This window comes from Cryptomeria japonica, chromosome 4, assembly GCF_030272615.1.
Source record: "Cryptomeria japonica chromosome 4, Sugi_1.0, whole genome shotgun sequence".
In the NCBI taxonomy this organism is placed as follows: Eukaryota; Viridiplantae; Streptophyta; class Pinopsida; order Cupressales; family Cupressaceae; genus Cryptomeria; species Cryptomeria japonica.
The window spans coordinates 594,848,671-594,864,750 of NC_081408.1; the positions used below are offsets into that span (position 1 = coordinate 594,848,671).

The 16,080-nt window shown below is 33.1% G+C and overlaps 1 protein-coding gene across 1 annotated transcript; it reads left to right on the forward strand.

Moving 5' to 3' along the window:
* Positions 1-4,636: 4,636 nt before the first annotated feature.
* On the forward strand, positions 4,637-5,551 carry LOC131042960 (VQ motif-containing protein 25). Its single transcript, XM_057976308.2, has one exon. It carries the CDS (start codon positions 4,723-4,725, stop codon positions 5,296-5,298), a length of 576 nt encoding a protein of 191 aa, XP_057832291.1. The 5' UTR covers positions 4,637-4,722; the 3' UTR covers positions 5,299-5,551.
* The last annotated feature ends 10,529 nt before the right edge of the window (positions 5,552-16,080 follow it).

A 16,080-nucleotide genomic window follows, 5' to 3' on the forward strand; every position in this document is an offset into this window, starting at 1 on the left:
TAGACCTTGGCTCAAAGTTAAAGCTTATGTTTTGTTGAGTGTAAATGTGCAACAATTTTAGGGATGATATTAAGATTGTGTGTATTGAATTTGGGAGAAAAGATGCACCTCAAATTGTGGTTCTAAGAGAAACAAGGTGATCTAAATTACACCCCCATTTGCAATTGACTAAATGAATACCCTTCAAACCTTAACTTTAAGTTGAAGGAAATGATACATATTATATCTTTCCACATAATGGATTCCTGTTAAGCCTTAGTTATACATCAAAGGATATGATCCAAATAGTTCTTGAGCTTAATTTGGCAGAATGAAACATCTCAGACCTTGACTCTAAGCCAAAGGAGATGAGTAGAATTGGTTAATTGGATCGCCCTAACACATTGGTGCTAAGCTAAAAGAGATAACTAAAGTTGGTGGAATGGATACCTCTTTGACGTTAGCACTAAGTTAAAGAATATGAACAAATTTGGTTGAAAAGATGCCGTTTACACCTTATTTCTAATTAAAAGAGTCAATAACTCATGAGCCAAAAACCAATTTTTTTTTCTATATGGATATCCATTAGACCATGACTCTAAGTCAAAAGAGACAATATGGTAAAGGGCCTACTAGTTGTCCACCCTAACTTGCAACTCCTAAGCTCTCAAATGACAAGTTCAACTTTTGCAAATCTCAATACACTTCCATAGATAATTTAAGAGATTAAAGCTATAATAGTTTGCAGCCAAGAGTATCAATACTATAGTCACATCAATCATGTTTTCACTAAGTTATCCACATACATAAAAGCTATAATTGTTTGTAGTTTAGAATATCAAAAATACAATCACCTCAATCATGTTTTCACTAAGTTATCCAAATACACCTACAATACAAAAAGACTAATATATATACATCAAATTATATATTTGAACAAACCTTATATATCTATGGGTCATCTTTCTTCGAACTATTATATCTCATGCCACAAAGGTGTTTCTACTTGGTGGAAAGATGCTACTGTTGATCATTTGACCATCCATGTTGTTGATTCTTATTTGGACAACTCCTCTGGCGAGGTTGAGGTGCCTCTTACAATTGATGATTTTGTGGTCGTCTCCACTCCTCCCGCCTTGGTGGATTCAACTCATGTTGCTAACTTGGAGCTATTCTCTACACCCACTGATTCTGCTCTTAATGCCCCTCCACTGCAACAACCTATTGTTGTTCCTATTCTACAGCATTCCTACGGTAGCACCCGGTGGGTTCTACTGATGGTTTCCAAGCGGGTCTCTTACCACTCGATCATTCTCTTGATGATCCCAGTGACAATTCACCTAGACTGTTGTTTGTCGCAGGCATAAGGGGAAGTCCTCCCCACCCCCCCTTACCCCTCCTTGTCAAGGCTCGAGCATCCTTTCCTCTCCTTGAGTTGGGGTTGGGTTGTTGTACGTCAGACATTTCGTGTGTTCGGGGCTTGTTCTTATGTGTTGTTTTCTGCCTGTAGACTTTTCTTTTTGATAGTCTCCGACTATGTTAAGAATCGGTGCCCTAATTAACACTGTTTTTTTAATCAAAAACAAACCTTATTTATCACTTTGGAATCATATTTTTTTTCAGATTAAACTGTCATGTCCCCATTGAGGAGTTATACGATCAGCATAATAAAGTTAATAATGCAATTATCCTAAACTAATACATTAAGTATATTGAAGGAGAACGGTCAACAAGAGACACGAGATGCGTCTCATCCTTGTGACCTTCCACACTAGCACAGGGTATATAGAGGCACAAGTATCACGTCAACAAGGGGGGAAGGAGATAGATCATTTTTAGGCAATTATATACAGTGGCCTATTATTGTTATTCTTATCAAACGTAGCACAGTTGCAGAAAATATCATGTACGGACATTAATAGCATAATTATATCAGACATTGCTGTTAAAACATTACCATCCATAACATCTGTGTGTACTATTTTTTTACATCAGAAATAACAATTAACAATCTGAATTATATCTATTACAAAATCCAAGTGCAAGTATTCAATAGGAGTAAATTCCAAGACAGATTGGAAAGGGGACATTACAGTGGTATCAGAGCATAATCCTGTCAACCTGTGCAAAATAGTTAATGCAAAACTTTCGACGCAGAAGAAGTACGTCAGCCATGGCAGAACAGTTAGCAACTGAATTTAGAACATTCATGGAGCAAACTAATGAGAAGTTTGAGAAGACCAATCAACTAATCCAACAAGCTATTCAAAGTATTAACAAAAATAATCATGAGAGACCTATCTCAAATTCGGGAAGAGACACTCATTCAAACCATTCCGAGAATCAACATTCAACTCAAAGCTCCATCCTTAGACCTACTATGCCCTCATTCTTACCAAGAGAAGAGCCCATGATGGAAGTGGAGGAATCAATAATCGAAAACATTGATGAGATAGCAGTAATGTACGCAAGGCTTGACCCTGAAGTACAAGAGCGCATCCCTTTTAAAGAATATTACGAAGTTCAGAAACAAGCCAACCCGAATACGAGGAAGAGGCATGTTGACAAAGATCTCCAGGTTAGGTTGAGTAAAATGACATTACCATACTTTGATGGGACTGAAAAATCTTCAGCGCAATCGTGGGTTCAAAAATTGGATACATATTTGTCACTCAGCCCAATGACAGAAGATAATGCCATCAAATTTGCTACCCTTCATCTAACAGGGATAGCACATGATTGGTGGCACCATGGTCTTGTTACTCAAGATCACCGAAACATTACTACTTATGGTGAATTCACTCAAAGGCTCATCTTAAGATTTGATCAAAGACATCCGGAATGGTACTTCAAAGAACTAACGTTACTCACACAACAAGGGACAGTGGAAGATTATGCAAATGAATTTCAGAATTTGGCAGTCATGGTCCCCAACCTCTCTCAAGGAAGGCTCACCTATTTATTTGTAGAAGGGCTCAAAGACTCCATCAAGAAGATCGTCAATCCATTGGAGCCTCAAAATTTAAGTGAGGCAATACAAAGGGCCATCAAGGTTGAAGATAATTTCTCAAAGGAAAGAAGATGTTGAAGCACTCCAAAAGAAGAGTTGTACTCATATGTAAAATTTACACCATTGTATATTAATTGTAAATGGGCTCAATAAAGTCAGCACCTCTCTAGACATTAAGGCTCAAGGAAGCCAAAGATGGGCAGCTTGACTCAAGGAAGTGAGCACCCTAAGTAAGAATAAGGGCTCAAGGAAGCCAAATGTGGGCAACTTGACTCAAGGAAGTCAACACCCTAAGAATAAGGGCTCAAGGAAGCCAAAGATAGGTAGTTTGACTCAAGGAAGTCAACACCCTATGTAAGAATAAGGGCTCAAGGAAGCCAAATTTGGGCAGCTTGACTCAAGGAAGTCAGCACCCTAAGAATAAGGGCTCAAGGAAGCCAAATGTGGGTAGCTTGGCTCAAGGAAGTCAGTACCCCTAGTAAGATGACTCAAAGGAAGTCAATCCATTGTAGACCGAGAGGGCTCAAGGAAGTCAGTCTCTCGAGATTGGGTAGAGATTGCTCAAGGAAGCCAATCTCTCACATATGGACAAGATGGCTCAAAGAAGCCAGTCCCCCTTAAGTTGGGCAATGGCTCAAGAAAGCTAACCCCTCTAAGTTGCAATATATGCAATATAAATTAAGTAGTAATCTCGCTAATATTTATTATTACTTTGGTTTATATATATTAGTGTTACTAATCTATGTGCAGGTACATTCAAGAACAAGGAGACAAAGTATAATAAGACAAGGAGCAATTGCTTGGGGACAAGCAAATTCAAGAGGGGGAGATTTGTCATGTCCCCATTGATGAGTTATACGATCAGCATAATAAAGTTAATAATGCAATTATCCTAAACTAATACATTAAGTATATTGAAGGAGAACGGTCAACAAGAGACACGAGATGCGTCTCATCCTTGTGACCTTCCACACTAGCACAGGGTATATAGAGGCACAAGTATCACGTCAACAAGGGGGGAAGGAGATAGATCATTTTCAGGCAATTATATACAGTGGCCTATTATTGTTATTCTTATCAAACATAGCACAGTTGCAGAAAATATCATGTACGGACATTAATAGCATAATTATATCAGACATTGCTGTTAAAACATTACCATCCATAACATCTGTGTGTACTGTTTTTTTACATCAGAAATAACAATTAACAATCTGAATTATATCTATTACAAAATCCAAGTGCAAGTATTCAATAGGAGTAAATTCCAAGACAGATTGGAAAGGGGACATTACATAAACATAGCAACTACTAAGAAACAATTATTAGACCCCACACAGCTATTAGACCAGTATCCCTTAGTTCATACACATTATGAAAGTGTTTGAAATCCTCCAATAAAAATTAAAAAAACCCTAGGTGGGTCCTTGGAAGAAAGGACCTGGCAATACGATACATTGACTGCATCATCAAGCGATGAATTTCTATTATACATCCACGAGCCTTGTCAGAGGCTGTCGCTCATTCAATCCTTGCCTTCTCTTCACACATTTTGTTCATTGCCCTTTCAGAATGACATCAATGATTCCATTCCGTGCAGGATTCTCCGCATGCTTTACCCCTCTGTGATCGTTTACAATTAAACAAACACAAAACATGCCCCACAGGAGCCTGAAAATCGTTTATAAGCAGGTGAGAAGGTCACCCATTGTGTAAGATCTAAGAAAAAGCCCATGGAGCCAAGTACCCGGAACCAACTGCGCAGTTCTTCTAACACAATGCTGGGCACGAGCAATTCTTCTCACGTAATCTCCAAATTCAACGCTCATGCCCCGTGTGGAACTCCTCCAACCATTCAGAACACCAAAATGGTCGCCCCAACCATACGAATTGTGCATATTTTCCCACCAAAGATTATCAAAACTGATCCGGCCAATTTCCGTGCCCTTGTTCAGAAGCTCACTGGAAGACATTCTCACAGCCCATCCAAAAAGCCCAAGAAGAAGAAGCTGAGATCTCCTGTAATGAACCCACCTCCAATGGCGGGGCTCAGTGAAGATGACAGTTTTTGTTCAAAGCAGACAGAATGTCCATTCTACCAAAACCCAGTTGCAGAAATCAAGACAGAGTCTTTTGGGTGTGACGGAATAAATCTGTGTGATAATTTTGCAGGATTTTTTGGTGGGTTTGCAGAGTTCGATATGTTTGGTTCAATACTCCCAGAAAATCCCACAATTGGTCCTCATGCCGATCATCGAAGTGGCATTTTCATGCCTTTGGAGAGTGGTGGATTTAGTCATTTTTCTTAGCTCTTAATGACTTTTCTTCTACATGCTTACCAGAATTTGCAGATTCCTTGCCAGAAGTGCGTGCTGATCACCAGAAGTTCTTGTATAGTGTTTGCTGTGTATATATTTCCTTCATCGATGTTTTGCATCTCTAAATTTCCTCATAGTTATCAGACAAATGAGTCCTCTTTTAGAGTTAGCCGGCATTGCCGAGCTGTGATGGACTCCATTTTGTATTAGCACAGATTTATGTAATCTAAAAAACTTATTGCCATTGTCGTAGCACATAATTTTCCAGATTTATTTCCCTTAGAAGTGTATGTATTTGTTTATTTATGTAATCGCTAAATTTATTTTATTAGAAAATTCATACAGTATAATTGCTGAGTTCCTTTACCTGAATGCTCATTAAATTTGTTTTATCAGAGAATTCATGGAGAATAAACTGCTGAGTTCCTTTACTGAATTCTCATTAAGTAAAACTGATATCAAAAGATATAAATGATTGTACTCCCACATAGATTTTCATTGTTAAAAAATATTTGGAATACAAATTTGCTTCTATCCAGTTCTTTTGTGTTGGTAATTGGATAAAACAAAGCAATTTTTCAACAAAAATCCAGTCTACTAAAACATAAAGCGGACAATACTCTAAATAAAATATAATGGGGTTTGAAGAGATTTTTCAATTTTGTAAAGCTATTTCAATGTCTTTTCTGTTTTTTTGCCCTATTTGTTTAGTTAAATCTTTAGGAATAAGTAATTTGTATTCATAATGCTCCTTCATTCTCATATCTATAAATCAAAGCATGTATTCTGGAAGAAAATCAGGTTCTTAAAAATAGTTTATAATTGTAAAAGGAACAATTTTTTACTTAATTTTATTGTTAATTCTAGTTGGTCTTTCAATGCTGATAATGGCGGATAGTACAATGTCTCTACATTATTAATCTTTTACATGTTTTAAAATTGATTTTATTGAAGATAATTTGATTTTATTGAAAATAATGTAATCAAAAAATAGGTAGATTCTGTAAAAAATTCAGATTATAAAAAACAGTGTATAATTGTAAAAGGAATAATGTGTTTGCTACTTAATTTTATTGTTAAATCTAGTTGGTCTTTAAAATGCTGATTATGACAGGTATTAGAATGCCTCTACATTATTAAATATAAACATTTTATTTTGACAGTCTATGAATGATTTATGATTGACCTAGTATTTATGAATTGAAACATAAGAGGAAGTGTTTGAAGATAATAAAGAAAAATGTGTGATTTTTCATTCTTGTTATTCATGGAGATGGTACTTATATGGTGCTATGTACTAACTTACAATTTATAAAGTTCTAATAAATACATAAATGAAAAGAAACTTTCTTTAATCTTAGTTTAGGTGAATACAATGAAATGTACATAAATAAGTAGAATTAACTTAGATAAATTGAGATTAAAAATTGAATAATTGAATCAATTGAATGCAATGTAACTAGAAATAATTGTACTTATCTATATAATTGATGGAAGAATGATCCAAATGAATTTTTAAGAGAGTTAGTCAAATTTGAATTTTAAATTTTAAATTTGGGAAGAACAAATTTGTGACCATAAATTTTTTTGCCGACACAAAAACCTAGGCCAAATCAAAGTGGATAACAAGCATATAGAAATATAGGTGGGTATAGATGAAATCAATAACAAAATAGTTCAAATGTATATAAATGTGTAAACATATGGATAGGATTAAGTGGTAACTATGTAGGAATATGTGTAATGTATTTATATAACATAGGGCAAGGATTTCAACTTTGCATGGAAAAATGTCATTTGTCAATATTTCTATATAGTAAGTCATTCTACTCATAATGGGCATAAAAACTAAATGAGAAATGGTATTGGTGTAGAATTTTTACCATTACATTTTTCTATTATATTCATGCATATGTGAACCCTAAACTAATCATGCATCTCAAAATATGCATATCACTCAAAAGCATGAATATAAACTAAAATTTAGATATCAAAGGATGTGATGAGGGGATCATAAAAAGTGAAGAATCGAAATGGTGTTACTCTATAGGTTTGTCTTCTATTGGAAGAAATAATTAGTCTCTATTTATAAATATAACTATTTACAAAATATATATGTGAGGGAGAATTAGTGATAGAATATGCCTCTAGACTAGGTTGCATCTAAAGGATACAAGGAACTATGGGAGAGTAAGAAATAGGTAATTAAAAGTAATAAAATCTAAATGTGTAAGCATCTAATAGTGTATTCCTATATAGAAATGACTTTAAATGATCCATCATATAATGAACATATAAACATATTGAATGATAGGCATGGAAAGCTATTGTTATAAATAGCGCCAAGGAATAATATTGTTCCCCTAGCATGAGAAAAGGATGGTGATATGGTATTGAATAGAAAATAAAACTCATTTGTCCATAAGAATCTATGGAATAAAGCTAGAATAAGGGTATGGACTCAAAGCAAGAGTGTGAAGTAAGAATAATTGTACAATGCCTAAATAAGGGAACGAAGCTAAAATAAATAAATGAATTAATAAAAAATGAATGAAGGCATCATTCCTCATTGATATGAATATGATCTGATTCCTCATTGGCCTTGGGGTCTGACTGGTCTCCTGTTGCTTCCAAGGCGGTTTCCCCTTTATCCCCCCCATTAGGAGCCTCCTCACCTATCAAGGGTATTTCTACCCCCAATCTTAGCTCCCCTACTCTATATATGTTAAAGTGTCTAAGCTAGTAGAAGAAGTTGAACGGTTGGATGCAGTCATTAGATCGGTCCTCTCTCAATTTGATGTGTCCAAAAGAAAGACAAATAGGCTTGAAGTGGTGGCTGAGTTGGAAGCTCAGGGTGACAAATGGGCAATGGAGGACAAGGATGAGAGGTTTTGGAAGGATGCCAATGATATGGTAGAGAAATTGGATAGATGAGAAAAGGTTGAGGTGATGCTAAAAGACCTTAATAAAAAAAATGTCTCAGAGGGTCGAGAGGAATACAATGACTGAGCTGAAAGAGAACAAGGAGGTCCTAAAGAGAAGATTCAAAGAAATGTTTGTGTTGAACCAAGAGATGGCATTAAAGAATACAACCTCCTTGCATGCCATACAGAAGGAGATAGAATGTAGAAAGGAAAAGAAGAAGCAACACATAAAGTCTCCTTCTATAGTGATGGATCCCCCTACCTTTGTGGTCAAGATGGCCCCAGAGTCGGGAACTCTAGCCTCTAGAAAAGATTCAAACAAAAATATTTATTTTTCTAAAAAAGTTAGTGTTGTGTAATGAATGGCAAGAGGATAATGCCCATGACCAATAGACCATTCATTCGTGTCTTTGGTAGGTGGTTGGTTGTTGTTGTTTTTTTGCTTTTGTCTTTTGTAGTCTTGTTCTAGTCATCTATTGGTTTCTAGCATGTTTTGGTGTCATGTGTTTTTAGGTTGGTGTGCACTTCTCATGTGCCCCAATTAGTTGTTGTTTAGTGGTTATGTAAAGTTTTGAGCCTACCCCACTTTAATTAATCAAATAAAATGCATAAAGGTGCAATAAAGGGATGAAATTGTAAAAAATGGAATGAAGCTACAACAATTCAAGTAATTAAGATATTAGAATAGTATGCTTGATGTATGAAAGAGAAGCATGATACCCCTAATATAGTAATTCAAAAGATGCACCATAATGGAATGATAGGTGATAGTTAATAATAATAAAATATATCATTGAATGGACTATATTATGTGATAATAAATAATGTGTAATTGTGGGCCACTAGATATGAGTGAAGCTAAATCCTAGAAATTGCTACCCCTAAATGAGAAAAATAATAGTGAGATTTTTAAGGTATGAGGAAGACATGATGCTCCAAATACAATATGATAGCTTTGGAAGTTTGATAATATAATAAAACTATAGCAATTTTTTTGGGAATCATGATAGCTCCTAATATAATGATAGTTAAATCAAGGTTCAAAATGTAAGCAGAAGGTGTGATCTCTATAAGCAATGATAAAACGAAGAGTGAGATATGTTAGAATGCTTTATATGTGGGATATAAAATAATGGTATGATAGTGTAGGATCATGCTTCAAAGGATAAGGTATGGGCATCATACCAAGGTTAATTTCATAAAAATATATAAGATAATTTAAAATTATGGATAAACCTAAGTGAAGTATCATAATAGGCATGGTAATGTATGAAAATCATTAAGATATAAAATAATAAGGCCATAAGAGAAACTAAAATGGTAATGAAGTTCTATATAATCATGAATAATCAAAGAATAATAAGCATAACTATACAAAAATGTAAAATAGGTAGTTTTGGAAAACTACTCACCTATTCTATAGCGCATGGAGAATATTTTATTGAGATAACATATTCTACAATCGGATTTGTTGACATCATGGTGATGTTATCCATTGTAACCACAACTGCCCTAAACTCTATTTTTTTCCTAAAGGAGATATTTTTCTTTTTAGCATAACTTGAGCATACAATTTTACATTTTGACAAATAAAATACCACTAAAAAGATGGTTTTTTTTTTCAGTTTCTAGTGGTGTAGGTCTCAGCATTAGATTTTGATACTAGTATAGTTTATCACTTATTGATGTTAGATCTCTAGTTTTGACTTCAAGGTCATTATTTTTTTCTTATATCTCTCATTTTTCTAATTATTGCATAATTTGAAAGGTATTTCAAAGATCTTTAAATCTATCCATGTGCTTTTTCCAAAATCTTCCCTATGTATTTTTTATTCAGTTTGTCATTATTTCAAATTTTGTTCCACTTTTTGGACATCTTGGTACTTGTAACTTTAATTTGCATGAGATGAATTCATTTGAGATTATTTATATTTATTAGGGTTATTAGTCTCTAATTTTATCTTTTGAGGAGGTATCATGGGTTAATTTTCATCCTTCTATGGTAATCCTAAAAATAGATAATTATGAGTCTTGGCAAAATGGTATCTTAACACATTTTAGGTGGCTTAATCTTTACTCTTATCTTTATAGAATTATACCTAAACTAGACACATTAGAGAGTAGATCAACATAAGGTAACGCCATTTATCTTGTTGTAGAAATTGAGTTGTTCTAGTGTTTATCATGACACTACTTGTTGTATCGGATATTGAAATTGTCCCCACACACTTTTGACTAGAATTTGAGAGATGCTTTAGGAACCCTCATATCTCTCTATCCTAGAGTATCCTACTACAAATTTCCTCATTCTACTTCATAATGTAGATATAATACACTTTGATCAAGATACTTTGGAGGAGCTTGAGTTTATCACAACTCTTGCATGTTCCAATTATTTAAAGACTTTTCTCATTGTTCCCACTCTTGATATCAATATATCACATCTCCATGCTATATTGTTCTTAGTGAGATTAGTATAAACGCATACATGGCCCTATTGATTTAGTACTTAATAGGCATTCATCCTCTTCTAGACATAGTTACCTAAATTTCAAATCTATTAAACACATCATCCTTGTTTGTGGAGTATCATATTGAATATTTGGAGGATTCAAATGAGGAAATTCATCTAATCTTTCATGATAGCCATATCATTGGTTTTGTCACTGTATATGGTGAAAATGGATAACAATAATAACAATATTGAAAGGCTAAATGAATTCAACCACAAAACCCTAGCCTAACAACAACAAAGATCCACCATAACATATGAAGATTACCTAAGACAATGCAAATCAAATGAAATCACAAAGATTATACCATCACATGTCCAATAGGGTTTGGATCTCCATTCTTCCTATCTCCATTGATCTTGCTTGATATATTTGCTCTCATATTTTATGTGCACAAGAGCTCAACAAAGAACGGAATGTGGTTGCTAGTAGGATCGTAGTGTAGTCGAGTCCTTAAGATGATTCATTAGAATGAATGATTAGGGTTGATAATGAAGGAAGCATCTCCTTATATAGAAGACACTATATGAAATGGAGGGATAAGATTGAGAGGTGTAAAAGGAGGTCGGCTATGATTAGAGGGTAGGTAAAAGAAATAATAAAATAATGAAAGGGGTAGGTAGTGTAGGAATTAAGAGATGAATGACATGTGTCATGGGTAGAAAAGGTTAATGAATTAATTAAATAAATAAAGATTTATTTAATTAATAGAAGAAGTGGGATCAATTAAATAAATAAGATATTTATTTAACTTAGGAAAAGGATAATTTAAACAAATAAATGTATTTATTTAAATGAGAAATAAGGCTAGAAGAGGATAAATGAATTAATTAAATAAATAAAGATTTATTTAATTAATAGAAGAATTAAGCTTAGATATTTATTTAATTAGACTGGACAATTTTGGGTGTCTATAGTCACATCATCATTTTCTTCAGAGCTTATTTATATACCAAGAGAACTTTTGCATACGTACTAGCTTCATGAGGGAATCTATAAGATTTTATTAACTATAGATTTTTTATAACATGAGAACTTATAAGAGATGTTTTGGACTTTATAACAATGATTCAAAATATTGAAATGGTTAGTGAGAATTCTTTGGAATTTTCATTTACATAAGATACAGCTTGATGGCCTAATGTGTTATCATTTATCATTAATTGATATATTTTAGACCTCTAGAAACATCCTCTTAGTTTTAAAGAATGAAAAGTAAAGATAAGTAGCCCACTCTTAGCTAATTCTTAACTACCTATAGCTTGATCATCAGTTTGTCTCATTATTATCGACTACCAAAAACTTCAACTCTAGATCTTGACGTATCCATCCTTTAAAATTATGAAATATATATGTTTTCTCGACAACATCATATTTAATCATTAATGAACAGTGTATGAGAATATAAATGTTATAATCAAGACACAAATCATTAACAAGTAAATCACATAAATTCTTTACTCAGAAACTAAACCTTCACTAATTAATCTCTAGAGAGAAGAAAACGACCAAACACTCACCAATTAGTCTAAATCAAATTATATGACTCATGCGTCTTCAATAGTTAAAGGCACGCCAAAATTAATCACCACGCTATACTTTACCCTCATGGTTTAGGAATATATGGCCAATGCAAGACAAAATAGTAAGTAGTATAGTTCAAAGGCGTCTTTGTTGTGGCTACAATTTGTATGCACTTTACTCGTTGTTCAATTAAGAATGTGTGGGGTTGATCCCTACTGTTAAACAAACGGAACAAACAACTAAAACAAAACCATAAATATATCTATATGTGATTGATTTCATATTAGGGATACCATCAACGTCTTTGTCATACAACTATGTTGTCTGCAATTATTAGATTTAATTAATATGACTGATCAAAATCTTGCAATCAACTAAATTTCATGTTTCCCTCAAACACAGCTTGATTTATATCATATGTCAATGAATATTCTGAACAAATAAACTAGGATGTAAATTGAAATGGTGAGATTACGAGAGAGAAAAGCATGAAAGATTCCTAATCGCAGAAAGAAATAGGAACCAAGATTAAACGATTTACATTCCCAAAGATCAGAGATGAGATTGCGGTTTCACAGAGATGGGAAAATCTCCATGAATCCTTCTTCCCCCAACCAGAGCATGGTGGGCACAAGCTTACAGAATTCTAGGAAACTGGTGCCCTAATCACAACACATTGTTTTATAAGTTATTTTCTTTGTATTGTTAATCGTTCATAAATATTTTGTATCAATATGAAATCAATACAAGGTGTTGGAGAGTACAATCATAAGACTAATTTTAACCTCTTCTAAATAATCACATCAAAATTATTTTTACATTAGAAATCAACTATAGAAGATCAAGAGGGAAATTAATTATAAAAGATCAAGAATAACTACTTCAAATTCCACATTACATGCCTCTTTAAGATTTGAACTGGAAGATCTCTACAATGAAAACTCAATGTTTTAACTCTACAATGAAAATTCAATGTTTTAACCAATTAAACTCAACCCTTTAGAACGTCTTTAAATGATACTGTGAGTATTTGATTGGCTATTGGAACATCAACTATAAGAAACTCGAGGAGCATTGAAACTGAATATATTATAATGACACATAACTCTACAATAAAAACTCAATGTTTTAACCATTAAATTCAACCCTTTAGAACGTCTTTAAAAAATACTGTGAATATTTGATTGACTATTAAAACATCAACTATAAGAAATTCTAGTAGCATTGAAACGGAATCTATTATTATGACACATAACTCTACAATAAAAACTCCATATTTTAACCATTAAACTCAACCCCTTAGAACCTCTTTAAATGATACTGTGGGTATCTGATCGGCTAGAAACTCTGGTAGAATTGAATCTGAGTGCATTTGGGTAGCCAAAATATCCAGTTCATCAAATTCCCCAAAAAGACCAGAAAAATTATCACACCACATCAGGCTGTCCTCCACAGATTCTGATTTAACCTGTGCCGAAGTAGCCACAAATTGGTCCTCATAGCTTACAGATTTCTTAGGCAATGGCTGATTTAAACCAGAAAAATGATCGGCTGGAAATTCATCTTGACCTAATAAGCTCACCATCGTATGCTCAGAAGAATCACTCCTCCGATGGCTTATTATAGGAGCCATCTTCTTGTACTTTGATTTTTTGAAAGATTGTCTGGATAAATGGGTAGAATGTTTTCCAGTGAGCTTTTGTACTAGAGCACCAAAATTGGCAGGATCAGTCTTAAAAACTTTTGGTGGAACGATGTGCACAATTCGTATGATCGGGGCAATTCTCTGACTCTGCTGTACCATTGGAGGAACCCCAATCGAGGAGACCTTCAATTTAGACTCGCCCGATTCGCAAGGGTTGCAATCCATGGAGAGAATGTTTGCAGAAAAGGGAAAATACAGAAGATTGCAAAGTGCAAGACAAGGATTGAATGAGAGAGAAGCTTCGACATGAAAAGGAGATTTATATGGAGAGGAGCGTATGAATTGAGAGATTCAAAATGTTGTTTATTCTTCGCGTGCTGTAGTTTTCACATTTTAGAGGATTTAGGTTTTTTGGGTCATTGGCACCAACGATGCTGGGCTAAATGTGATTGAGGAAAAATTTGGTCTGTACAAATTTTTAATTTTTTTTATTATTGAATTGCAGCTGTTATTCTAAGTAAAGTCTTGTCAACAAGTGTTTGGTCTGTTGGTAAAGAATGGTAAATGAGCCAACAGACATCATACGGATGAGACTCAAATGAATTTGGCAGACTTGGTATCTTTGCTAGACTGTCCTGCTTACAGATCTCAACTTCTATAAAAAAGTAAAAAATTCTGATTTTATATGTAATAATTGCTAATAACAATGAATTATGTTTTATTTATTAAATATAAATTTATATATTTTTCCAAATATATTAAAAATTATAAGTAGGTGGATTAGTTGTTATTTATTAAATTAATATGAAATTAATGTAATAATAATTGAACTAAATGATAGAAAACTATGAAACCATTTTATTAATTTTTCTATCATATTACTTTAAATTAAAAAATAAATAAATATTATTTATAATAAAAAATTAATTTAAAAAAACCTAACAACTACTTAATTAAAAATTTTAAAAGTTGCTTAGTTTTCTCCAGAGTATGTATATACATAAAATAAATAATTATAATAAAACATTGACCTTAACGGTATAATAATTAATTAATTCATTTAATTAATATTTAAGGTCAACTCCAATGGCATGAGTTGATGACTAAATTCACGTCTGTTCACGATAAATATGAACATTAAAATTATACGTTACCAATGACGGAAACATTGTTGTTGATATAAAAAATGCACGTCAACGCGCAATTTCTATTTCCAAATGAAAATTGATTTAAAATTAACAGCCGTTATGATATTTCTCCATGTGGCTTCTTCTTCATAACCTGGTTACTTCCTGGCGGGGCGCCTGCTACCTCTAAATATATTTTATTATATATTTAGTTTAGATGAAACCTACGTAATGATTAGGTATAATATGGTGGGATACAATTCGCCTCTTAATCAAATGGGGGTTTGATATTTCCAATGATATTAGTTTCGTATTCGATTTGGGGGAAAGTTTTATTGTATTATATGGTTATAAATAGTCTTTTTTCCTTTTTCTTTTCCGTTTCCTTTTTCTTTTTCTTTTTTTTTTCTTTTTATGTTTAGGTGGGTTTTCAGTTTCATGTTTTTTTTTGGTTTATTTATATGTTTATATATCATAATAAATTTATTTGGCTGATTTGTCTAATTTCAATCATTATTCATAATCTATTTTTAGTTATTGAATATGTATCCAATCTGATTGTCTAACCTAGGTCATTTTCATTGATCGAGTTAGAATCTTAATATAGTTAATGCAAAACTCATAATCAAACATTTAAACGACTGACCACATCTTAAATTTTGGTATAAACATCGACTTTACACAAATCTTCACACTTTGGTGTATATTCATTGCGTTTAATTATAATCATCCACTATTGTTTAGCATCAATTGATCTCAAGAACAATCATTGATATTTGCTCAAATTCTAAAATCAAATTGCAAATCTAGTTTATCCAATTACTTATCCTAGCACATTTGAATCACCTAGCAATCATTAAAGAAATCATGTATATTTTTTAAGTTTGTTTTCTATAAAGTTATTTTTAAATACCACAAGTTTGATCAGAAACCCCTTTGACTATGATAGAAAATATCATCATCTAGTAGTCTACCTTTTGGAGAATTCATAGTGAAAAATCTAGAGAAGATCATAGATCAAGTTCACAAACACAAAGTGT

What these genes read in the sequence shown, in the direction of transcription:
- LOC131042960 (XM_057976308.2), top strand. Translation starts at nt 4,723, where the DNA reads ATGGAGCCAAGTACCCGGAACCAACTGCGCAGTTCTTCTAACACAATG.